The sequence below is a fragment of the Purpureocillium takamizusanense genome, chromosome 5 (assembly GCF_022605165.1).
Source record: "Purpureocillium takamizusanense chromosome 5, complete sequence".
NCBI lineage: Eukaryota > Fungi > Ascomycota > Sordariomycetes > Hypocreales > Ophiocordycipitaceae > Purpureocillium > Purpureocillium takamizusanense.
The window spans coordinates 750,963-775,629 of record NC_063072.1 but is presented as its reverse complement, the minus strand read 5'-3'; the positions used below and the strand labels follow the sequence as shown (position 1 = coordinate 775,629).

The following is a 24,667-nucleotide window of genomic DNA, read 5'->3' as shown; positions in this document are numbered from 1 at the left end:
ACGCATTCAGACCAGAATGCCTGATGTCTGAGACAACATATAACCACATGGAAAGACGACGAGGTATGGCTGTTGCGTCCGCCCCCAAGGAAGCCTCGGCGTCTCGTCGCTCATCACTCCGGCTGTCCGCAAAGGGCCAAGGCGCGGGGTTGGGTTGCCTGAGTCTCTCGCCCACGTGGTGAGGACCTGTGTCTGTCCAGCCGAGCTTATTGTGTTGTTCCAATTACCACCTCGAGTTGCGGCGCCTTAGTACTAAACAAAAGGGCAACGGCACGATCTGCCTGCCGGGGCAGACGCGGGTAGTGTCAACTATCCCATACCCCTCCCCAGGGTCCGCGTCAGTGTGTCCCCAAAATATCCCAAGGGCCTACAATTTACGTTACGGCATGGCGGGGTTCCTGGCAAGTACCCAGCGGCAGCAACAGTGGTAGACTCAGGTAAGGTAGTGCTGCCACCAGCCGCCAAAAACCCCCCCACTTCAGGGCGTAGCGAACCCCATCCAACACCAAAGACCGTGTGCGAGTGCAGCAAACTCGCCCCCGGACGTTGCATCACATCACATCCCTTCCCTTCCCTTCTCACCCCATCTCTCCCTTCGTACCCCAGCTCCGTCAGCTCATCTTGCTGGGCTCCTATCGACGCGGGAGCTTCTGTATCCCCTCTCCCGCCTCCGTCGACCGACGCCTCCTGCCAACGGGCCGGGATCATCGCTGCTCTCTTTGGTACGTCCGTACGTGCCGACTCAAGGTCTGCCCCGCCAAAGAATCGGATGCTCCTCGTTCTTCGCCCGCAGCCCCTCCTCGACCTACCTATGCTACCCTGCCCTGCCAACCCTCGTCCGTTTCATTCCATCATTTCCAGTTCCTACAGCTTGATGTCACGCTCCCGAGCGCCGGGCGAGTGTCCGTCCAGGTTGTTGCTCAAACCATCACCTCGGTCGGCATCGACACCTTCCAGGCTGGATGTGGCCTCGGTCACGCATCGCCTTCCCCATTGTCCCTGGTCTAGCTTCCCTAGTTGGAATCCTCGTCAACCTCCATTGGCCTGGCTGGACCATCGTGTGCGATGGCTTCTACCCTGCAAGGTTATTAGAGTCAGTGGAAATGGCTTTTCAACAATCTGCCCCCATCCCGAGACGCCCTCGTTTGCCTTTTGCCTTCCCATCGACCATCCCAGACATGCGTAGACGGCAGCACTGCATCCCGCGTCCGACGAGCCCGAGTCTCTCAGATGGAGAAAGCCGGCCTGCCAAGCACCAACCGGTCTCACCCGCTGACCTATGCCCAGGTTACAGTCGGTGCTTTCAGGCGCTCCAGTGCCCAACATGCCGTCAGCATCCCAAAAGGGCTTTCGGAAGGTCCAGACCTTCAAGACGGACTATGCGCCCTGCACAATCACCCAGTATGTCTCGGACCGGAGTGGCATGCAGGTCGTGGTTGCCGACCGCCAGGGTCCCAAGATCAATGGCTACTTCACCCTCGCTACGGAGATTTTGGACGACTCGGGTGCCCCCCATACTCTCGAGCATCTGATTTTTATGGGGTCCAAGAGCTACCGCTACAAGGGCCTGCTCGACAAGCTGTCATCCCGCGCATACTCCAACACCAACGCCTGGACCGCCACCGACCACACGGCTTACACCCTTGAGTCGGCCGGCTGGGACGGCTTCGCCCAGGTGCTTCCCGTCTACCTGGAGCATGTTGTCCTGCCCGTCATTACCGACGATGCCATCGCCACCGAGGTATGGCATATCGACGGCGAGGGAAACGATGCGGGCGTTGTCTACTCGGAGATGCAGGCCGTCCAGTTCCGCAGCTCCGAGATCATGGACCTCAAGGCCCGTAGGTTGATGTATCCCGAGAACGTCGGCTTCCGCTACGAAACAGGTGGCATGACCGAAGCTCTCCGCGTACTATCCCCAGAGCGCATTCGCCAGTTCCACCACGACATGTATCAGCCGCGGAACCTCTGCCTCGTCATTGTCGGCGAGACCAACCACGAGAATCTGCTCCAAATTTTGAACGAGTTTGAGGAGAGCATCAAGGACGACATCCCATCACTCGAGACCAAATTCCAACGGTATGGTTACGGAGCTCATGATACCCCTTCATTACCAAGCACAAGGCTCATGTTCTAATCACTCCTGCCCAGCCCGTGGATCGACTCCGCCCAGCCTCCCGCTCTCAAGGAGTCCGTCATCACGACGGCAGAGTTCCCGGAGGAGGACGAGTCTGTTGGCGAGATTCTGGTGGGCTTCTTCGGGCCCAATTGCATCGACCTCATCGCAACCTCGGCTCTCAACGTCTTGCTCACGTACCTCTGCGGATCCTCCGTCTCGGTCCTCGAGAATGTGCTCGTCGAAAAGGAGGAGCTCGCCAGCTCCATCAGCCACTGGTGGGAGTCCAGGCCCAACTCTGTCATTTGGCTGCAACCCACGGGTGTTGCGACAGAGAAACTTGAATTTGTCGAGAAGCGTCTGTTTCAGGTTTTGAACGACGTTGCTTCGAATCCTCTCGATATGGGTTATATGAAAGAGTGCATCAGGAGAGAAAAGCGTCAGGTCAAGTTCCACGCCGAGACCTCCGAGTCCTTTTACGCTACCAATATTATCACCGACTATCTCTTTGGCAAACGGGATGGGTCGACCTTGAGGGACCTCGAGACCCTGAGCGAGTACGACGCCATGGAGAGATGGACAGACGAGGAGTGGCGTCAGTTTCTGCGGACCTGGATGATAGATGCTCACCATATTTCCATCCTCGGAAAGCCCTCCCTAGAGCTGGCCGTCAAGATGAAGGGCGATGAGGAAGCACGCATCACGAAGCGCAAAGAGGAGCTCGGCGAAGACGGTTTGCAGAAGCTGGCGAAGCGTCTCGAAGAGGCCAAGAAGAACAACGACGTGCCTGTTCCTGCTGAGGTAATTGACCATTGGACAGTCCCTGGAACCGAGTCTATCCACTTCATAGAGTCCGACACCGCCCGCTCTGGCCGCGGACGGGCCGTGGGTATCGGCGAGGGGCAGGCTCAGTCGTTGATTGACGGTTCTCCCGAGGGCAAGTTGCCTCTTTTCATCCAGTTTGAGGACGTCCCGACCAACTTCGTACACATCTCAATTCACATCGGCACCGCCGATGTACCCGTCGAGCTGAAACCTCTGATGCCTATTTTCAGCGACAACTTCTTCAACACCCACATCATGCGGAACGGCGAACTAGTCAACTTTGAGCAGGTCGTCATGGAGCTGGAGAGAGACAGCATTGGCTACGGAATCGGCTCAGCGCGATCCCTGGCGGACCCGGAGGGCTTCATGATACAGTTCCAGGTCGAGCCCGACAAGTACGCCGCGGCCGTGAACTGGCTCCGCACCATGATGTTCGACTCCGTGTTCGACCCCCAAAGGCTCAAGGCCGCTGTGACAAAGGCCCTGGCCGACATTCCCGAGGGGAAGCGCGACGGACGCGGGATGGCCAGCGAAGTGGACGCGGCCATCCACCTTGACAGGTCGACCCTGACCGTGGCTAAGCGTGTGCTGGTCCGCGCCGTCTACCTCAAGCGCCTCAAGAAGCTTCTAAAGAGCGACCCGGACAAGGTCGTTTCATGGTTCAACACCATCAGGAAATCGCTCTTCACGTTCCAGAACATGCGGTTCCTCGTCACTGCGAACCTCAAAAACCTGGTGGATCCCATCACGACGTGGGACATTCTCAGCCAGTCCCTTACAGCGCAGGAGGACATGGTGCCCATCCCAAAGGCTGAAAGCCTTCTCAACGATGAGGGCCGCAAGCCGGGCTCGGTTGGTGCCGTCATCATTCCCATGACTACTCTCGACAGCTCGTACTCGGTCAGCTCCGCACCTAGCGTCATGTCGCTGTCTGATCCGCGCTTCCCCCCGCTCCTGGTGGCAATTGGGTATCTTGAAGCGGCCGAAGGCCCGCTGTGGAACGCCGTTCGCGGCGCGGGTTACGCGTACGGGTCATACTTTGCACGAAACGTCGACTCGGGCATCCTGTCGTACCGGGTCTTCCGCTCTCCGGACGCATACAAGGCCATCATCGCCTCGCGTGACGCCATCCTCAAGGTCGCCGACGGCACGGTGGAAATTGACCGTCACCTGCTGGAGGGCACCATGAGCCAGATTGTCGTCCTGTTCGCCGACGAGCAGTCGACGATGCCGTCTGCTGCGCAGCAGAACTTTGTGAATGGCGTCGTGCGCGGCCTGTCCAGGGACTGGAACAAGGAGATCCTCCGGCAGGTCCGTGCCGTGACAGTCGATGAGATTAGGAACATCATCAAGGAATTTATCCTGCCGTGCTTTGAGCCCGGGAAGAGCAATGTGGTTGTCACATGCGCCAAGTTGATGGCAGAGGTCTGTCGATCCCCCCCCCCCGGTTCATCAGTCCACAACATCCCTTTGCCCCACCTATTTTCCCTTTACAAGCAAGAAGATAAAGTGTGAAAGGTCATGCAGACTGACGAATGAATGCACAGAATATGGAGACTGGCTTCAAGGGCATGGGTTACGAGGTGCGGACGAGGGAGCTGAGTCACTTTCACGATGACTACGGCCTGGAGGCGGGCGAGGACGAGGATGAAGATGAAGATGACGAGGATGACGAGGATGGCTCCGACGACGGGGACGACGGCGAGGAGGACGATTCGGAGGAGGACTGAGGAGCAGTGGAGTAGACGGAGGAGAGCGACGGGGAGTCACAGGCACGGGATGATGTGTCTAGATGTCGGCCATGCTGGGTTCGGGATCGGCAATAGAATTTATCGCTTCAGAAAGGGGGTTCCCGCAAGACCCTGTGTGAGAAGTGACTTGACTGATTCTGTGCAACGTTTTTTTCTTTCTCATGACGTCTATTTTTACATGGCATGGGCCGCCGGCTTATGTCGTGGCAAATGGCAGCTGCCCGCATGCTGCTCAGTCTTTTACTACACCCACCGCCATCTTTTTTAGTGGCACGCACCTCTACTGTCGCAGGCCAGGCCAGGTCACACCCCTAAAACTCTTCTTCCTTGCTCGCATGCAGTTTGCGGCGCTGGGGTGTCATCACAGCTCGTCGCGCCCGGTGGCCTTGACGGCGGCGCCATCCTTGTCCTTGTCCTTTTCCGACGAGGTGAGGGCCTCGCGGGGCTTCCAGTCGAGGGCCTTGAGGCGCTCGGAGAGGTGGGGGTGGGAGAAGTGGTAGCTGGCGTAGACCCAGTCGGCGTCCATGGTGCTGAGGTTCTGGGCGTGGATCTTGATGAGGGAGGCGGCGAGCTCGGCGCGGAAGCCGAGGCGCTTGGCGAATTCGTCGGCCTCGAACTCGAAGCGGCGGGAGAGGATGTTGAGGAGGAGCTTGATGACCGAGTCCATGGGGGAGAGGGCGTCGGAGAAGAGGAGGAAGCCGATGATGATGGGGCGGGTGTGGGTGAAGCCGAAGGCGGCGTAGAGGGAGGCGTTGTTGATGAAGATGGAGAAGAGACTGAAGATGTAGAGGAGGTGAACCTGCGGGAGACGGTCGTGGTTAGCAAAGGGGGTTTTCTGCCAGCCTGTTGCGGACACTGCCGAGGGTAGGGGGAGGAACACGGGTTTGGAAAGGACGAGAGTAGGTAGGTACCAAGGAGGGGGGGGGGGGGGGTGCATACCTGAGAAATGCCAAAGAGGCGCGTCGTGTGGCCCAGCTTCCAATGGCCCAGCTCGTGGGCGAGGATGGCGATAATCTCCTGCGTCTCCGTCTTCTCGATGAGGGTGTCGTAGATGACAATGTGCTTCTTCCAGGGCAGGCCATAAAAGTAGGCGTTGGAGTGGGCGCTGCGCTTGCTGCCGTCGATGACGAAGAGCTCCTTGAGGGGGAACTTGTGGGCGGCGGCGAGGGCCTCGACGTTTGTCTTGAGCTCGCCGGCCTCGAGGGGGGAGAGCTTGTTGAAGAGGGGCTGGATGAAGACGGGGTAGGCGGTGGTGATGAACATTTGCAGGGCGGCGGTGAAGATCCAGAGGTAGAAGACGAAGTGGCTGCCCGTCTTCTGGATGATCTTGAGGAAGGCGGCGAGGATGGGGGGCATGAAGACGGCGGTCAGGGCCTGCGTCTTGAGCAGGTCGGCGACGAAGAGGCGGGGCGTCTGCTTGTTGAAGCCGAAGCTCTCCTCGAGGACGAAGGTGTGGTACAGGCGGGTGGGCAGGGAGAGGGCCTGCTGGAGGACGATGAAGGCGAAGACGAAGACGACGGAGTGGCTGATCTCGCCCGAGAAGCGAGCGGGCGCGAGGCGGAGGAGCGCGTCGCCCGTCCAGGCCCAGAGCTTGGGCAGCACGTCGAGCTGGATGAAGGCCAGGTTCTGCAGCTGGGCGATGAGGCCCGAGACCATCTCGAAGCGGGCCTTGGCGCGCCCGTACGCCTGCGACTTGTCAAACGTCTCCTGGGATATCTCCTTGGCCAGCACGGCGGGCGGGCTGGTCGCCTGCAGCACGCGGTACTGGCGCAGCGTGAGGGCCGTCTCGAAGAGGTACTGCCCGATGGAGAAGCCGAGGATGAGCCTCTTCCACGGGAAGAGGGGGCGGTCGAGGGACCGGGCGAGGCGCTGAGAAGAGTGTTATTAGCCTGCGCTCTGCTGTCCCAATCATCCATCCATCCATCCATTTCCATCCTTGTGGGTGTTGCATGTATGCCGCTGCATGCCCTCTGTCCCCAATTCCGGCCGTAAGGAGGCGGGGGTTGGGAACCGAGCCGACGATGAGGGCATTCGCAATGCGCGACGCGCGGAAGGGGGCAGTCAGCCACGTACCTGGAGGAAATCCATCTTGACGAGGTCGATGATGGGACCGCCTCAGAGAAGGGGGGGTGTTCGGTCCAGCGGGCGAGTATAATCGACGACGATGACGACGACGACAACACGACGGGGATGGGCGGCGCGTGGCAGCGTATGGCCCAACGATGAAGCAAAGAGCTTGCTTGCTTGCCGCTCAAGGGGGTTTTGCGTGAAGGACGCTCGTCTCGTAGGTTTCTGCTATCCGGTCCTCGATGGGAAAGCTGCAAGGAAGAGAAGGAGAGTTGAGTTGCAGGTCGGCGCGCACGCGTGCGCAGCCGCACCCCGGACGGCGGCGGCGGCGGGCGGGCGCGGCGGAGCGGCACAGGAACAGGTGTCCTTAGTACGAAGGTTCCCCAATTGTCTTACAGCGCAGCGCAGCGAGCGAGCGAGCGTTGACGTGGGCTGACGGGGCCGCCGCGGGGCGGGCTGGGCTTTCTTTGGTGCGACGCGCGCGTGCGTTGCCCGTTTCGGAAAGGGCCTGGGTGTGTGTGTGTGTGCCTCTTGAAGCATCAGATGCCGGCCGCCCTGCTCTGCCGGGGGTTCTCTCTGTCTGTCTGTCTGTCTGCCTTTTAGTACTGGTCATTGTGCGCCTCGTCTGTTCCACCCACGCCGCGAACGTACTTCGTATGTGCGGCAAGGTTGTATACCTACGAAGAGGGCAGGCATTCGTACAAAGGTACTCAAGCACAAAGTACGTCAAAATCTCGACCACTGCAGCCATCGCCCGTCGCTCGCACCGCATTATCGCCGAGCATCGCCTACCTAGATACCGACCGCGATGGCGTGCATAGGTAGGGACAAACCCCGGCAAGCCTGGGCCGCATGAGCTCCGCTCGAGCGATGGCATACAAGCTACGTACGTATCAGTATCATATGCTATACCGCGCTGTGAAAAACCCGACAAATCCTCTCGTAACGGCGGTGGTTCCGAGCCCGACGGCCACAGCAGCAGCAGCTGGCCGAAGCCATCACCAACGCAAGGGCAGGAGAGAGTAAAATGGCGCTTGCTGAATCGCGGCGCGCCGCTTGTTGAGCCCCGTAGGTACGGTAGCTAACAAATACTACGTAACGGCCTTGATTCGTACACACAAAGAGCTAACAAAACAACCATCCGTCGGTCCGCTTGACGATCCCGCTTTCATCTCCGTCCCGGCGACGACGGCGCACCCAGGTGCCGGTCAATGACGGCACGCGCCACGTCGTACCGCCGCAGATGGTACCGAACTATGTCTTGCCAATCCTCCGTCCTCAGATCACGGATGAACACGCTGTCTGGCAGTAGGGCTCTCATCTGCTCCGCCATGTCTGGTACGTCCTCGGGGTTGTCGTTGTAGCGCCGGAGCAGCGCGTGCACGCGCTCGAATGCCTCCAGAGACTCAGTGGCGGATCCGGATTGAGGACGAGGAGGAGAAGAAGAAGAAGAAGAAGCAGTTGCCATGGTCGGTGCAGCGTCCGGCGCCCGGGGCCTGACCGAAACGACCGCCCTCTAGTGCCCGTTGACGGCCGCCTGCGCCTGCGTCTGCGCCGGTCCCGGTGCTTGTACCTGCGGCGGCCGTTCAGGTCCGTACGTGATGGGTCGCGCTGGTTGCTCCGCTGGCTGCGTCTCCTCTTCTGTGTCGTCGTCGTCGAACTCGCTAAGCCCTTCCTCGTCGCCCTCGTCAGAGTAGTCGCTCTCCTCGCCGTCGCCGCCGCCGCCCCCCTGACCGTTCGGGTAGCAACTCTCCACCGCGCTCGTCATACCCGCGGGGACTTTGCGGCCCTGTTGCTGCATCTGTTGGATGATGCTCATAAGCTTCTCCGTCTTCTTCTCCGCGGCGTCCACCTTCTTCTTCCAGTCCTGGCGCTCCTCGGCCATGCGAATAATGTTGGCTGCCGTAGCCTCCTTTTGTCGCTTCAGCGCCTCGTTTTCCTTCTCCAGTCGTTTACCTTTCTTGGACATGTCCTCCATCTCCTTTCGAAAGGACAGAAACAGGTCGTTGCTGTTGTTCAGAGTATCCTCGACCTGTATTATTGTGTCAGACCATCAAGGTCTGGGGGAGTGTGGCGGCGCGGGGCTACCCACCTGCTTGAACTTGTCCACGTAAACATTCAGCTGATTGCGCAGCTCCGTCTCTGTCTTGGTGAAGGCCTGCACTTGTCCTTGGAGCTGGCGAGCCTTGCTGGCCTCGGCCTCTGCGTTCTTCTTCTCGCGCTCGTAACGCGCAAGATGATACTGCACTTCAAGTTCTTTGCTGCGCATAAGCGAGTGAAAGTGCAGCTCACGCAGCTCGTACTGCTCGATGAACGATTTGAAGCGGACTCGGAATCTGTCGGCAACTGGTTAGCACCCGTGTGCACCTAGTATACGGCGCACCGCCATTGACAAGGAAAGGTCCTGCTTACAGCTCCTCCACTTCCATATCAACCACCTGCTTTCGAGGCGTGTCCTTCTCCTCTTGGTAGCCTTCTAGCTTCGCTAGAAGAGAGGCAAACTTATCGTCCCAGCTCGCGTTGTTGCGCTTTTGCGTGGTCTGAAGGTCCTTGTTCTCGTTCTGGACCCAATGCGTCAGCGCATGTCAACCAATGGCCCCCGTCGCAAAGCCCGCCGCCACCGACCTTCATCTTATTATTGTCTCGCTGCAGTTCACGACACAACTTCTCGAGCTTCTCCTTAAGGCCCACAGTCTTGCTAAGCTCCGTGCGGTTGGCATCACGTTCCTTTTGCAAGAGGTCACCACGCTTCTTATTCTTCTGATTCTCCTTGTCCAAGCGCCGCATGTCGGCCAGCAGCTCGCTCGAACGCTTCGTCAGGTGGTCAATTTTTTGCATGTCGTCCATCTTGGCGACTTGCTGCATGAGATCGCGGTTGGCTCGCTTGACTTCTCGCTCTGATCGCACGGGTGTTAGCAGCTGTCGCCGGGACGCTTCCGACCACGTCCTCGCCACGTACCAATTTCAAGCTCCTGGTCCTTTTCTCCTGCGGCGTCCTGTTCCAGCTGCGAGATTCGGGCCTGCAGCAGCCGCGAGGCTTCGTTGGAGTCCATGGCTTTCTTGCCCTTGCCCTTTTTGCCGGTCGTAGGTGGCGGGGGATGGGCATGGTCGTGACCGTTGGTCAATGCCGAGTCCGAATGGCTGGAAGGCATCGCTCATGAGTGTATCGACTTGTTCGACTCGTCATAGGGTGAAGGTCATTGAGAGATGGTGTCGCCACATGGAAGGCGGTTTGGCAGCACGTGTTCGGCGATGTTCGCTGGGAGCAGAGCGCTCCTGGTTGTCGCCAGCGCTGCAACTCGCGGGTGGCGTCCTGGCCTGTGCCGGTGTGAAGGGAGAGGCGGCGATCGGGGGCCGAGCGCTTCGGGCACGGGCGAGTCGAGTCCTAAAGATTCACAGCGTTAGAACCCAGTTGCGAAGGCCAGCCGACGTGGACCGCGCGCGGGTCGAACGCAGGAGGCGGAGAATGAGGGGTCGTACAGGGCAGCAATCGATCGTCGAGCGCAGTCGAAGGGCACGATCGAACATATATGCAATGTAGGATAGTTGATGTCTGCAGCCGCGGCGTGCAGGAGGCGCCGATGGTCTGCTATCGATGTGTCGATGATGCCGTCGTTGGAAGGATGTGGTTTTCAGCGGCGAAGATGAGGCAAGCAGGGCTGTGCGTTAGTGCTTTACGTAGCAGGTGGGCCAGCGGCCGCCTGACTACGAGTCCACCGCTAGCAGCTTGGGAGCCGGAAGGCCGGGGGGCCGTCAGGGTATCCACTCCACTACGAGTCCCAGCCAGCTGGGCGTCGCGAGAATTGCCCAGTGGAGGTTCGAATGGCAGGCTCGGCCACTGGTAGCGCTGCAGCCTTAATAATCGGGGCTCCCAATCCAAGCCCGGCTGAGACTCGGCCGCTCTCTCTTTCTTTTCTAGCGCCGCATCGTGAAGTCGCCGGACCGGAGAACTTTCGAATCCATCTGTGGCCGCCGCCGTCTGTCCTTTACATCTATCTAGGCAAACGCGCGTTCGCTCTGTATCACCCATGTTGTACTACTAGCCTCGTTCTTTCATCTGCTAATCCTTTGCGACCCGAGCTGTCGCCAGCCACGATGCTTCGCAACGCCGCCAACGCGGCGCGCAAGGCCGTCACCGAGCTATCGCAATATCCGAAGCCTGGCGACAAGCTACACGGCTTCACGCTCGTCCGCTCCAAGCACGTGCCCGAGCTCGAGCTGACCGCCCTGCACCTGCAACACGACAAGACGGGCGCCGACTACCTGCACATCGCGCGCGACGACAGCAACAATGTCTTCTCCATCGGCTTCAAGACGAACCCGCCCGACGCCACCGGCGTACCGCACATCCTCGAGCACACGACGCTGTGCGGCAGCGACAAGTATCCGATTCGTGATCCGTTTTTCAAGATGCTTCCGCGCACCTTGTCCAACTTCATGAACGCCTTCACAGCCTCGGATCATACCTTTTATCCGTTTGCGACGGCCAACGCCCAAGACTTCAAGAACCTCATGTCCGTCTATCTCGACTCGACCTTGCATCCGCTGCTCAAGCAGTCCGACTTCACCCAAGAGGGATGGAGAATTGGCCCAGAGAACCCCAACGGCCAAACGGAAGAGAGCAAGAAGCTCGTCTTCAAGGGCGTTGTCTACAACGAAATGAAGGGTCAAATGTCTGACGCGGGCTACCTCTACTACATCCGTTTCCAGGACCACATCTTCCCCGACATTAACAACTCGGGCGGCGATCCCCAGAAGATCACCGATCTTACATACGAGCAGCTCAAGAATTTCCATGCCCAGCACTATCACCCGAGCAACGCCAAACTCTTCACCTATGGAGACATGCCGCTGGCAGACCACCTGCAAGAGGTTGATGCCAGGCTACAAACCTTTGACAGAATCAAGGCAGATGGTCAGATCCACGAGCCGATTGAGTTGAAGGGTCCAAAGGATGTCACACTCTATGGACCCCAAGACCCTCTCGTTGACGCTGATCGGCAGTATAAAACATCCGTGTCTTGGATCACGGGCGACACCACGGATGTGCTAGAGTCCTTCTCCATTGCGCTTCTGTCAACCCTCTTGATGGATGGGTATGGCTCGCCGCTGTACCGTGGTTTGATTGAAGCAGGCATGGGGTTCGACTTCAGTCCCAACGCGGGCTATGACTCTTCGGCGAAGCGGGGCATCTTTTCCATTGGCCTGACTGGCGTTCAAGAAGCAGATGTGCCCAAGCTCAAGGGCAAGGTACAAGAGATTCTTCGTCAAGCACGGGACGCTGGATTCGAGCAGACCAAGATTGACGGCGCCCTGCATCAGCTCGAGTTGTCTCTCAAGCACAAGACGGCCAACTTTGGTTTCTCCATGCTCAACAGACTCAAGCCAAGATGGTTCAACGGCACCGATCCATTTGACTCCCTTGCTTGGAGCGACACGATCAACGGCTTCCAGGCGCGTCTCGCCCAAGGAGGCTATCTTGAGGGCCTCATCGACAAGTACCTGCTCAACGACAATGCGCTGACCTTCACCATGGCGCCGTCGCCCACATTTGCGGAAGAGCTGGCCAAGGAGGAGCAAACGCGCCTGTCAGACAAGATTAGCGAAGCCGTTGCACGGGCTGGCGGTGAGGAGCATGCCCGAAAGCAGTTTGAGCAGCAGGAGCAGGAGCTCTTGGTGGAACAGAACAAAACCAACACCGAGGACCTCAGCTGTCTTCCAACAGTTCATGTCAAGGACATCCCTCGCTCGGTTGATCCGGTGGTCGTCCGGGATCAAGTGCTCGCCGGAACTCCCATACAATGGCACGAGGCGCCCACCAATGGCCTTACCTACTTCCGCGCGATTAACACGCTGGAGAACCTGCCTGACGACCTCCGGGAGCTCATTCCCTTGTTCACCGACAGCATTATGCGCCTCGGCACCAAGGACATGACAATGGAGCAGTTGGAGGACCTCATCAAGCTCAAGACGGGCGGTGTTTCCGTTGGCTACCACTCGACCCCGTCTCCCACCGACTTCCACCAGTCCAGCGAAGGCATCATCTTCACGGGCATGGCTCTGGATAGAAACGTGCCGGTCATGTACGACATCCTGCGCAAGCTAGTCCTTGAAACCAACTTTGACAGCCCCGAGGCCGCTTTACGGATTCGACAGCTGCTGCAGGCCTCGTCCGACGGCGTGGTCAATGATATTGCTTCATCCGGCCATCGATTCGCCGTGGGGTACTCGGAGTCGAGCTTGACGCGCAGCGCGTGGCTGCGACAACAAGTTGCTGGCCTGTCGCAGGTCAAGCTGGTGACGAGGCTGGCCGGCCGTCCTGAGACGGACGCGCTGGAGGATGTCATTGGCAAACTCAAGCGGATTCAATCGTTTGCTTTGGCGAGCGACAAGATGCGCACGGCTGTTACTTGCGGTTCAGAGAGTGTGCAAGATAACTCCTCGTCGCTCCAGAAGTTCATGGCCAACCTGCCGAGCGGCCTGGGCGGACTCGAGAACGTGGCTCCACGACAGATGCCTAAGGACAGCAAGACCTTCTTCCCCTTGCCTTACCAGGTTTACTATGGGGGTCTTTCGGTGCCGACCGTGTCGTACACTTCCCCGCAAGGGGCGCCCCTCCAGATCCTCTCACATCTCCTGACGCACAAGCACCTGCACCACGAGATTCGCGAAAAGGGTGGTGCATATGGGGGCGGGGCGCTGTGCAAGCCGCTGGACGGTTTATTTGGGTTCTACTCGTACCGCGACCCCAATCCGCAGAACACCCTGGGGATCATGCGAAACGCGGGTCGTTGGGCGGTCGACAAGGAGTGGACGGACCGAGACCTCGAAGAGGCCAAGATCTCCGTCTTCCAGAGTGTGGACGCGCCCAAGGCGGTGAACCAGGAGGGCATGGCCAGGTTTCTCTCGGGCATCACGGAGGAGATGAAGCAGAAGAAGCGCGAGCAGCTCCTAGACGTGACAAAGGAGCAAGTGCGAGAGGCAGCGCAAAAGTACCTCGTGGAGACGGTCGAAAAGGGGGAAGACCGCGTGGCTTTCCTGGGCGAGAAGCAGGCTTGGGTGGACGGCTCGTGGCGGTTGGAGGAGATGAACGTCCCGGGCGCCGCGGCCGAGTAACAAAGAGAGCTCACGACGAGCAACGCAACAAGCACAACCGCGCCCGACCCCCGGCGGACTCAGCGGCGATTGACGGCCGGCAGCAGGTATGTTGCGCATCTGTACGACACGGCGGGGGTACACATATGTACAGTACTTTACATTGGGGAAACAGCGAGCATACAGGACAGTATAGACGACCCATCTCTAGGACCAAAAAAAGACGCATACAAGTTTGTCGTGGGGATGGGAGGCCTCGGACGTGAGCCGGGTGCGGCTGGGGTAATGGGTAATTGGCGCGCGGCACATGTTTGACGATGACGATTGGTGTTGGTAACTGCAAGTACGCGTTCAGATACGATACATCTTTCTGCCGAGGACCTTTTTAGCTCCTCACAGCCATGGCAGGGAGATCACAGAGCAACGCAAGAGCAAGCACCGACAGAAGTCTCCCCCCGGGCGCGTTCTCGTCCCATTCCGTTGCCCTCCTCTGCTAGACCCCCTTTTGCTCCCCCTCCCTCCCCTTCCTTTCCCTCTCGCTCCCGATGCCCGCTGCGGAGCGTAACAAAATGCACCAAGCGCAAAAGGGGCGGTGGGATCGGAGGGTGGTGGCGGGCGGGCGTGGGCGTGTGTCTGCGAGCGAGTGCGCGCGCGTGCAATGGTGACTTTTCTCGGCCGCGGGGTGGCGGACGTTGAGCTCGTTCTATCAGAGCCGGAGTCCTTGAGCCTTGGATTGCCGGACTAAAGAGCAGAGTACATGCGTAGATACATACATGCCTGAGCTCAATACCGACGAGTACTATTAGGTAGTAGGTACAGGTAGGGTGCTACGCAAGGTCGGTATAGGTAACACAGGCACATGCACAATGTATCGTGTATCGATAGGTACACCTTGGATAAGTAATAAAAAAAGAGAGCCTTGAGTCAGTTGACTTGACAAGTTAGTTGTAAAGAGAGAGAGAGAGAGAGAGGGCTGGCGGAAAAGTATGAATGCCGTTTTTTCCGAAGATGGGGCGGGAAGCTACGTTGGCTACTACGTACTAACGTTGGGTGTTTCGGCGAGGGGATGCGGTGTGCGCGTGTCTGTGTGCGCATGTCTGTGTGTCGCCGCGTCGGCGTCGGTGGCGATGGCGTGGGACGGGTAGACGGCAGGTGGCATCCGTCGTCCCGGCTGGGGGGTTTCGCGATGTCCCCGTTGCACGGACCGATGGGATGGTGCGCACGGAGGAAGAGAGACAGGAGAGGGGGGGGGGGATTATAGTTCAAAGAAGGTGAGCGTACAATAATCGTAATACCGAGCTGACGTTTGCCGGAAGAGGTGAACAAGGTAGGAGCGAAAATGGGGAAGAGTTGCAGTGAGGCTAGCTTGCTTGCTGTTGTTGCGGGTTTCGCTGGCGCATGGCATGGCATGGCATGGCATGTGTCGCGGCACCGGGGCGGGATTCGCACGGGGAAGAGGGGGGGCAATGGATGGATGATGGATGGTCGGTCGGTCGTCGTCGATTTCTGGGGAGAGGGCGGCGGCGCGGGAAACGGCCGACGATGGGATTTGGATAGGTGCACCTGCCCACGAAGGGAATTAGGTTCTCATCCAGCCGTGGCACAGTGAGTGCTACAGTGCCTGGCACGGAAAGAGGAAAGCACGGCTGGACACTACATGGAGAAAGCGCGCAGGCACCAAGGGCAATAAAAAGAATGGAACCGAAGACGGGGGCGACGATGAGGGAAATACATGCGAAGCTGCGGGGGGACGACGAGTGATATACTTGGCGGCGCATGGCATTCTCTGGGGTAATGGCATGTATATAGCTAGAAGAAGAAAAAGGACCGTAGATATAATTCGTATGAGTGAAAATGGCTGAAAAAGGGGACCTCCCCCCTCCCCCTTTCCTCCAACCAAAAAGGGCGCATATATAAGATCGGGGATATATGCAAGCGAAATAGGGCTGTGTTAGACTCGCGGGGGGTGAGGGGGGGAAACCGATTCATCGGCAGTACCTTGGTAGTGGTAACAGCCCACCACCCGTTGAGAATACGTGCGTGTGTGTGTGTGTGTGTGTGTGTGTGTGTGTGTGTGTGTGTGTGTGTGGCTCTGCATGTGCGCGCTGCGGCTTCTTACCTACTTCGTAACGCATGTAGTCCTTATACGGACGACGGCGGGCGTGTAAGTCGAAAGGAGGCAGCCCGCCCGCCCGCCCGCCCGCCCGCTCAGCACCTAGCAAAGAGAGAGAGAGAGAGGAGAAGAGGACAGGCTGGCAACGCTGCGGTCCGACAGACATTGACAGAACAGGGAGGGATTGGGGGGGGGGGGGGCTGAGGGCCAAAAAAAAAGCGCACGAAGAAGGAGAAAGAAGAAGGACGATGAATCTCCTCCTGCAGTGGGCGGCTAGCCGCCTCCTACACTTACTGGCTGCTTGCTTGCTCCTGCTCGACCGCTTGCTCGCTCGCTCGCTTGCCTGTCCGACAATCGCCCCCCCCCCCGTTGATGTGTTGTGGGCGCGTCCCGTAGACAGAGGAGGGCGGATCAACGGAGCCACGATGAACTGTCGTGCCGCATGCACGCACGGCGGCGCCGAGCGGCGGGCAGGAGAGAGAAAAGGGAAAGCGGGCCGGAGGAGGCGGTGACGATGCGGGAAATTCAGGCCCATGGCGTTGAAAAAAGACACACATACATACGGTGCCGCGGCTGCTGTGCTCCGTACTTGCTTGGTACTCTGCGCAGTTTATACCTAGGTACAGCATACGTAGCAAATGGGTTACGCCAGCACCACCACATCGCAGTAGGCACAAAGTACGAAACGAACCGCCCGCTCTGGGGGGTTGCTTGCTGCTGGCATGCAAGGGGCAAAAGGGTGTGTGACGGGCCGGCGGGAGACACGACAAGCAGCAGCAGCAGCAGCAGCAGCAAACAATGAGGTGGCTGGCTACTGTGCTGCGTGGGATGAAGGGGAGGGGGAAAACCGGCGTGGTTTGGTTTTAGGGATTGCGGAAACACCATGGGCAACGATGAGATTGAGATGGGGGCACACGGCAATCGTGGAACGGAAGGGGAGGGACGAGCGGGAGACGGGGGAGATGAGAAAGACGAAACATGGCACGACATCGACGTGACGCAGCTCCTAGGCTGAGCCGCGTTGTTATGGTCAAACTCCGTCGTCGGTCGCACGGTAGCGCGCTCGCACGGCAGATGGGATTATTGAACATGCTTTGTACTACGGAGTGCTATGAGCCGTGTTCCGAGATGCCCGGCAGGTCGATGGGCGCCTGGATGGAGTAGTTTCCGGGGCATGGAGAGACACAGCGAGCGAGCTACAGAGAGACGAAGACGGAGACGGAGCCGAAACAGCCTCATGATGATTATGATGGTGGTGGTGGTGGTGGTGATGATGAGCCGCACAACGCCGCAGGCGTCATGCATGCGCGACCGCGACATCCGAGGCATGCCACTGCTTGCGAAGTAGTACGTACGTAGCATACACGGATATAGAAACGCAATGCAATTAATGCAATGCAACGCAACGGCGAGAAGCCGCCGGGGGCACGAGCGTGGGCGGATTCGTCTGTTCCATGAGTTGCTGGCTTGCTGTTAGAGTGCTTAGATCGAACCGCCCCGGGGGGGCGCCGGATTGAAAGAATGGCGAGGCAGAACCACCATGGCCGAACACGGCACCGCTCTTCTCTCGATCTTGGGCTGCACGCCCCTCCTCCCCCGTCGAGGGCTTGTACTACCAACGCAGTAGCCTCAAACTTCCGGTTGGCAACCTTGCGACCCATTGCCCTGATCCGTCCGGGGGCCGACGAGGAGCAAGAAAGAAGGGCGAGGTGGGCGGCGACTGTGGTGGTCGTAGCGGCACGCGCAATGGAGCGTTCAGAGGAACAAAGCGTCACCAGTTGGCCGAGGTTGCGAGACAGCTGCCCGTGAACGCAAAGCTACAAGGTGAGATGTTTTTTCCCCTCCCACTCCTTCCCTCTCTACCCTACGCTCTCTGGCGTTGCTGCTCCCACCGCCCTCGCTCATCACGGCGGCCGCCCAGCTCCGCCCCCTTAATTGCGCATTAAACGCACCCCGGTTGGGCGGCGAGAGGGGCCCAAGGGCAAGCAAGGCAAGTAAGTAGGTCGATACAGCGGTGCAAGTATCTCGCGCGCGCATTACGAGCATGATGGCTACGACGAGCCAAGGTAGTGTGCTGCACGAGAGTACGGAGCACGGCAGGTGACGGGCGGACGGGCGGACGGACGAACGAACGAACGGACAGACGGACAGTGGCCGAACGAGGCTCGAGACCGGAAATGGGATGTACGCGCGGCGGCGTCTGTCGGCGATGGTTGCACGTCCCCTTTGCGTGACGTCGCAAGATGAGCAGCGACGTCGAGGGTCGATCGCCAGCCTGGCCAGTCAGTCGTTCGGGGTCTGCGGCAACAATATGTCAAAGAGCAAGTCAGTCACAGGCAAATCGGTGCTTGTCGTCGTCAGTCGTCAGGCTGCCCGCCCCGCCGACCCGGTTGCGAACCCGCCACGCCGGCACGTCAAAACCCGCCCGCATGTTTCGGCATCGCTTTCCGGCTCCTGCTAGCATTGCGTGCTGCTCTTGGGGGAAGAAGATCCACGGGGTGAGTGAAACGCCACGGCAACATCGCGCCGTCTGAGCGCGCTCGCGCCTTTGGGGTTCCGGCCGGAGACGCTGCCGCGCTGCAACCCGCGTGGCTGCCGATCAGGAAGGCGGTCCGAGTTTGGATGGGCCGGGGGGCAGCTCTGCCGGGTGTAGGACGGACGGGAGGCGCTGGGATGGCAGGGCAGAGCAAGCATCAAAGACGAGCAGCAACTGAAACAAGGTGAGCAAGACTGAAGCGGAGGGGCCAGTAGGCCGCACAGCAGCGCTGCGCCAATGGCGTCGCTGGCTGAGTGGCAGAGCCGTGACGAGCATGTGGAGGGATGACGGAAACGAAACAGGGACGGCGGCGATGGGACTGGCTGGCCAGCTGCAGGACGCACAACGGACCTGGTGGTGGTGACCTGGCAGTTTTTGGGTTCGAGGCGCGAAAAACTCTGGTGGAGCGAGCGGGCGAGACAGAGAGCGGGAAAAAAAGGTGCAGGTACGTACTCGGATGGGTGTGGGAACCAACTGACCACTGGCGTGGCGCAATAAAAACCTAAGCCCGGCCCGCAAGCGCCCCGCCATCGTCACCGCAAAACGAGTCCAACTCGAGCACACACACGCACACACACTTCTTTCAGTCCTTTTCTCCTCCATCGTCACCGACGCCCACGCCTCCCGTCTGCCTCGCTCCCGCGCGACACCCGCAACGCCGCACATCTATAAAGACGCCCGCACTCGCCCGCGTCAGCTCTCGTCCTTTCCGCCCCTCGCCCTGCAGGGACTGCTTTATTGGAGGAATTGAGACCCCAAAGGTGAGTTAGACTCGAGCCTGGCGCTGCCGCTGCCGCCTCCCGTTGCTTGCGGCTGTTTGGCGGTGCGGTGTTTCTCTCGCAGACTGTCGATGCGCGCCGCCGTGCGTTGTTTTTCCCCTCCCTCCATTCTGGCCGAGAGGCTGAACCCTCCGCGACGGCCTCGCCGGAAGCCTATCGCGGAGAGGCCGCCCTATGCCTCCTCACCCTCGTGCCCTCTTGCCTTTCTCGCTGATTCCCTCGTCATCCTTCCGTCGCTGCCCCTATAGCTCCGGCTTGCGCCGCTGCTGCTGCTGATCCTCCTCTGGTGGCAAACTTGTTATGACTTGGCTTGCTTCCTGGCGCTTGGACATCTTCTCGCCCTCTCCCCGTCCGCCCGTCCATCAAAACTCGCTCTTGAGCCACTTGCTGACCGCCGCTCTCCGCGCAAAAAACAGTCTCTCTCCTTCTCCCTCACCCATCTCGACTGCCTTTGGTCTTCTCAAAGGCAACCCGCTTCGCCACGGCTCCCCCGGCCGTGACCTTCGTCAGTGACCAAGATTTCAGCCTCCGAAAGACATCCCACATCATCAACGCCATCCCTCCTCCCGCCGCTACTGCCGTCGCCGCACGCGCCTAAGCTCTCCCTCCACGCCCTCTTGTCTCTAGACGGGACCCCCTCTCAGCCCCCGCCCCCGTCGTCCTCCGACACCCACCAGCTGCCGCATAGGAGGAACCAGGAGGTTCTTCCTCTCGCCGAGGAAGAGTCGAGGAGGCCTCGCCAGTCCATTGAGGGATCAGTCTGTCACTGCTTCCGACCCCCCTAACACCCGCCACGGTCGATTGAAGTCTAAATCTTTTCCACCTCACACGGCAAACCATCTCAGCAAGATCTACACCCCCTAAACACCAGGGATATGGTTATGGCAACGACTGTCATCGAGACTTACACTCAAGATGTTAATCATGCTCATATGTTAATGAAGAAGCCGCTCGTCGCCGAAACGCTTTTTCAAGACGATGCCGTGGTTGATCCCAAGCAACTGATTGGCGAGGCTCTTCACCAACGCGTCCAGCAGGTCGACCATGAATTGTGCGACCCTGGCGATGAGGACACCTTTTTTGTCGCGGACCTTGGCGAGGTCTATAAGCAGCATCTCCGCTGGAAGAAGGCCCTTCCCCGCATTAAACCCTTTTATGGTGAGCTCCATACCGTCCAACCCCCCCAAGTCCATGTAGCCTTTTGGTCTAATGCCCTCGCCTAGCTGTCAAGTGCAACCCTGACCCTCAGGTTTTGCGACTCCTGGCCGCGCTGGGCTCCGGCTTTGATTGCGCCTCCAAGACCGAGATCGAGCAGGTTCTTTCCATGGGCGCCTCGCCTGAGCGCATCATCTATGCTCAGCCATGCAAGACCAACTCGTACGTCCGCTACGTCAAGTCTGTGGGCGTCAAACAGATGACGTTCGACAATGCCGATGAGCTCTATAAGATTGCCAAGCTGTTCCCGGGCGCCGAACTGTTCTTGCGAATCATGACTGATGACACGTCGAGCCTGTGCCGCCTCAGCATGAAATTTGGCGCCGCCATGGACACCACGGAGAGCCTGCTGGCCCTAGCCAAGAGCCTCAGACTCAGCGTCGTCGGCGTCAGCTTCCACGTTGGGTCTGGCGCCTCTGACCCCATGGCCTTTTACAAGGCGGTCCGAGACGCCCACACCGTGTTCCAGCAGGGCCGCGAGCTCGGCTTCGCCATGCGCACCCTGGACGTTGGCGGCGGCTTCTGCGGCGACACCTTTGAGCAGATGGCGGGCGTCTTGGACAGCGCCCTCGACGAGTTCTTCCCTGCTGGGTGCAGCGTCGACATCATCGCTGAGCCTGGCCGCTACTTTGTCTCTGCGGCGTTCACCATTGCTTGCAACATCATTGCGCGCCGCACCGTCGAGGACCCGACGCTGGACGGCAAGGGCTACATGGTGTACGTCAACGACGGCGTGTACGGCAACTTTTCGAGCATCATGTTCGACCACCAGCACCCCGTTGGCAAGATCCTCCGCCGCAACGGCGAGACGCTCTACAACACGCCGGAGGCGGAGCCGTGCGGCGCTGGCGAAGGCGTCGAGTACTCGGTGTGGGGCCCGACGTGCGACGGCATTGACCGCATCAGCGAGAGCACCCGCTTTCACTCCATCCTCGACGTTGGCGACTGGCTGTACTTTGAGGACATGGGCGCCTACACCAAGTGCTCTGCCACGCAGTTCAACGGCTTCCCCAACGCCCACGACGTCATTTACGTCTGTAGCGAGCCCGGTGCCAAGGCGCTCCTGGGCCTCTGAGGACCAGGCGCTGACTTGGTCGCATTCTTCTTCACTTCTATGGTTGAAAAAGCTGGACACACTGGAGGCTTGGAAAGAGAAGGTTGAATTATTTTTGCTTGCAAATAACGAAAGAAAAAACCACATGATAGAAGGCAGCAATCTAGAGAGAGATATGGTCTAGACGACAATGTTATAGCTTTGGCGCTAATATCATGAACGACTTGGCCCGGCGCATGAATGTGCCATGCTATCTGGCATGTGAAGCACCCCGCGATACGCAAATGCATGCATGCAAACAAACACGTCCGTACTGCAGCAGTGTTGCTGCGCATGCACAGAGAAAGACATGCAGCGGCCGTCCCGCAATGAGACAGACACCTCTCTGGTACGCATAGCTGGCGACGGGCATGGAGCTTGAGAAGCTGTGGGTTGTAGCTTAGCAGCCCGAAGCGCGTTGCAGCCCAAACCAGGTTCGCCAGACGTCGGAGCTGGTGCCCGTTGACGACGGATCCATGTGCGCCAGGATCACGCTGGTTGCCCCGCCCAAACTTTTTTGTGAGGCAAACTGTGGCCGTCCAGGAACCACCACCACCCACCACGGACGTCACCACAACCACCACCACCACCGCCACACTGCCCACTCGGGGCAAGGTCCTTCTACTATATAATTGAACGAAAACTGTATATAGCTCTCTGGGCACGTGGACAAGGCAGCTGGGCTATTTAATACTGGTGAGAGGCATTGTTAAATATTCTTCAAATTTTCCCTTGATGCAGCGCTCTGCTGCCAAAGACTGAGCCCGCTGTCAATCTTGCTTGCACTGGTCAGCAGGGAACTAATCAACACTGCTGGTTGACTGCTCTGCCTGTCAGCCTCCCACCCGCCGGCCTGCAAGGAAAAAAAGAATTTTGTCTGCCTCAGGCCCCCGCGCTAGGGCTGTGGCGCGGGGTCTCTCCCATCCAACAATTCCGCCACCTTTTTTTCCCGCCGTGCAATCTCTTCAGGATACCCCTCCAGAGAGGACTGACTCTACCACGACTTGGGCCACCGTAAACAACTCCCCTCCTTTTTTCTCCCCTTCCCCCCCCTCCCACTTCAGTCTCCAACTTCCGTCTCCCGGCCGAATTCTTCGACGCAGCGCGACGACACGATATAATCACACAAACGCACGCACATTCGTCACAATGGGTTTCACCGATTTTCTCACTGATGCTGGCCTTGGCCGTGAGTTCTCCCTGCCGTTCCCCCCCGCCTTGTCCACCCCGCCTCGCCGTTTTTTTTTCTTCGCCCTGGTCGCCCGCCGCCCGCCCGTTTTGTTTGGTGGTGCTGGTGTCGGTGCCCGCACCACACTGGGCTGGTCGCAATCGGGCAAAGATGCCCTCGACCTGATGCTTTCTCGGCCCCCCGACACCACGAAAATGTTTCTCTTGTGCTGACTGTTGTGGTTCTTTGCAGTCCTGAACAACTGGCTGGTCACCCGCTCCTACATCACTGGGTACGAAGCTCCTCCCCCTCTGTCCCGCCGACCGTTGTCGTGAAAGCGCAGCTGCGAATTTTCTGTGCTGGCTGCCCCGCGCTTTGGGCCGGGTTGCACGCACCTACACCGCCGTCTCCTACCACCGAGACCGAGTTCCTTGTGGATGTTTGCCCAACGCTGCCATCCGAGCCGCCCGCTCCCATTTCGTCGCATCGTCTCATATCGTTGGAACACACACAGCTGACGTCGATTGCCTCTCCACAGCTACAACGCCAGCCAGGCCGACGTCGCCTGCTTCAAGGCCCTCAAGTCCGCCCCCGACGCCGACAAGTACCCCCACGCCGCCCGCTGGTACAAGCACATCGCCACCTACGAGGATGAGTTCAGCAGCCTGTCCGGCGATGCCACCAAGCCCTACACCGTCTATGGCCCCACCGAGGCCGAGGTCACCCTGAACCCCGCCAAGGCCCCTGCCACCGCCGCCGATGACGACGACGACGTCGACCTGTTCGGCAGTGACGACGAGGAGGAGGATGCCGAGGCCGTCCGTATCCGCGAGGAGCGCCTGGCTGCTTACCGCGAGAAGAAGGCCGCTAAGCCCAAGATCGCCGCCAAGTCCATTGTCACCATGGACGTCAAGCCCTGGGGTAAGCCATTCATCTACCTTGCCCAACCCGCACATGAAAAATCTAGTGCGCTCGAAACAGCCTGCTGACGGCGGACCCCCTACAGATGACGAGACCGACATGGGCGAGCTCGAGTCCTCCGTCCGTAGCATCGAGAAGGACGGCCTGGTCTGGGGTGCCTCCAAGCTGGTCCCTCTCGGCTTCGGCATCAAGAAGCTGCAGATCAACCTGGTTGTCGAGGACGAGAAGATCTCCCTGGATGAGCTCCAGGAGGAGATCCAGGAGTTCGAGGACTACGTCCAGTCCACCGATATCGCCGCCATGCAGAAGCTGTAAGCTAGCGTTTGCACGTCGTCGCATCCCTAAGCATTTTGAAACACAAAAAAGAGAACTTTTACGCCCCAACCCACCCCGCAAAGATGATGAAACGATCGCCGCCATGAGAGGGTTTCTCTCGACTTGATGTCACGATTAATGGAGGAAAAGACGCATCATTGTGAAAAAAGAGGGACATGGCTTCTGCAAGGTAGAGGAAAGGACAAAAGGCGGGGAGGTATAAAGACGAGATTCGCGAAAAGAGAAAGCAGGAATGACGTATGCTCTCCCTTGTCGCCCCTCTACTGTCTCCCCCTTTTGTTCGTTTGTCTATACGGAAGGTCTCCCAGTTCCGCTTCTGCCTCCTCTTGTGCATGTTATTGATGATTGAAACCCGAGCGAGAGGGGCTCATAGTGCCGGTGGTAGTGGCCTATGCGATTCGAAACGATTGCGTGGCGGCTTCTGTCAAGTGAAGAGTAACGGCTAATAGGCTGGCTGAGTCGCTGGTTTGCGCGCAAGTCTCATCTGCCTCTCCCCGTGAATACGACCGACTCTTTTCTCCTCTTCCTTGTAGTAGTTATACCGCGAGTGAAAGAATTCGGGGGGTCATGCCTGCCTGTTGCCCTCGGTCGTAAATGTATTTCTTTTTTTTTCTAATCTAGTGGGCATCTCTCCAAGGTTATGCAGCAGCCA

The 24,667-nt window shown here is 59.0% G+C and overlaps 7 protein-coding genes across 8 annotated transcripts; 4 read left to right on the top strand and 3 right to left on the bottom strand.

The window, feature by feature from the left end:
* Positions 1 to 554: 554 nt before the first annotated feature.
* On the top strand, positions 555 to 4,938 carry JDV02_005827 (uncharacterized protein). 2 transcript variants are annotated; one of them, XM_047987149.1, is made up of 4 exons: positions 555 to 747; positions 1,288 to 2,079; positions 2,152 to 4,366; positions 4,489 to 4,802. In XM_047987149.1, exons 2-4 carry the CDS (start codon positions 1,325 to 1,327, stop codon positions 4,669 to 4,671), a joined length of 3,153 nt encoding a protein of 1,050 aa, XP_047843133.1. In that variant the 5' UTR covers positions 555 to 747; positions 1,288 to 1,324; the 3' UTR covers positions 4,672 to 4,802. The 2 variants fall into 2 exon arrangements, with proteins under 2 accessions (XP_047843133.1, XP_047843134.1); XM_047987150.1 differs by having other exon boundaries at positions 555 to 2,079; positions 4,489 to 4,938.
* On the bottom strand, positions 4,822 to 7,092 carry STE24 (Ste24 endopeptidase). Its single transcript, XM_047987148.1, has 3 exons — positions 6,766 to 7,092; positions 5,632 to 6,561; positions 4,822 to 5,491 (listed from the first exon to the last, which is right to left on the bottom strand). The coding sequence occupies exons 1-3, from the start codon at positions 6,778 to 6,780 to the stop codon at positions 5,054 to 5,056; spliced, it is 1,383 nt and encodes a 460-aa protein (XP_047843132.1). The 5' UTR covers positions 6,781 to 7,092; the 3' UTR covers positions 4,822 to 5,053.
* Positions 7,093 to 7,927: 835 nt separating this feature from the next.
* On the bottom strand, positions 7,928 to 8,227 carry JDV02_005825 (uncharacterized protein; the record flags this gene model as incomplete). The annotated part of the gene is made up of 1 exon (XM_047987147.1): positions 7,928 to 8,227. The coding sequence occupies one exon, from the start codon at positions 8,225 to 8,227 to the stop codon at positions 7,928 to 7,930; it is 300 nt and encodes a 99-aa protein (XP_047843131.1).
* A 48-nt stretch (positions 8,228 to 8,275) lies between these two features.
* Positions 8,276 to 9,911, bottom strand: JDV02_005824 (uncharacterized protein; the record flags this gene model as incomplete). Its single annotated transcript, XM_047987146.1, has 5 exons — positions 8,276 to 8,791; positions 8,852 to 9,095; positions 9,172 to 9,320; positions 9,385 to 9,656; positions 9,719 to 9,911. 5 exons carry the CDS (start codon positions 9,909 to 9,911, stop codon positions 8,276 to 8,278), a joined length of 1,374 nt encoding a protein of 457 aa, XP_047843130.1.
* A 754-nt stretch (positions 9,912 to 10,665) lies between these two features.
* CYM1 (Mitochondrial presequence protease) lies at positions 10,666 to 15,091 on the top strand. Its single transcript, XM_047987145.1, has one exon. The coding sequence runs from the start codon at positions 10,855 to 10,857 to the stop codon at positions 13,873 to 13,875; it is 3,021 nt and encodes a 1,006-aa protein (XP_047843129.1). The 5' UTR covers positions 10,666 to 10,854; the 3' UTR covers positions 13,876 to 15,091.
* A 3,955-nt stretch (positions 15,092 to 19,046) lies between these two features.
* SPE1 (Ornithine decarboxylase) lies at positions 19,047 to 21,824 on the top strand. The gene is made up of 2 exons (XM_047987144.1): positions 19,047 to 20,440; positions 20,506 to 21,824. Exons 1-2 carry the CDS (start codon positions 20,158 to 20,160, stop codon positions 21,570 to 21,572), a joined length of 1,350 nt encoding a protein of 449 aa, XP_047843128.1. The 5' UTR covers positions 19,047 to 20,157; the 3' UTR covers positions 21,573 to 21,824.
* Positions 21,825 to 22,411: 587 nt separating this feature from the next.
* Positions 22,412 to 24,537, top strand: EFB1 (Translation elongation factor 1 beta). Its single transcript, XM_047987143.1, has 4 exons — positions 22,412 to 22,779; positions 23,011 to 23,050; positions 23,297 to 23,679; positions 23,765 to 24,537. Exons 1-4 carry the CDS (start codon positions 22,740 to 22,742, stop codon positions 23,992 to 23,994), a joined length of 693 nt encoding a protein of 230 aa, XP_047843127.1. The 5' UTR covers positions 22,412 to 22,739; the 3' UTR covers positions 23,995 to 24,537.
* Positions 24,538 to 24,667: the final 130 nt, after the last annotated feature.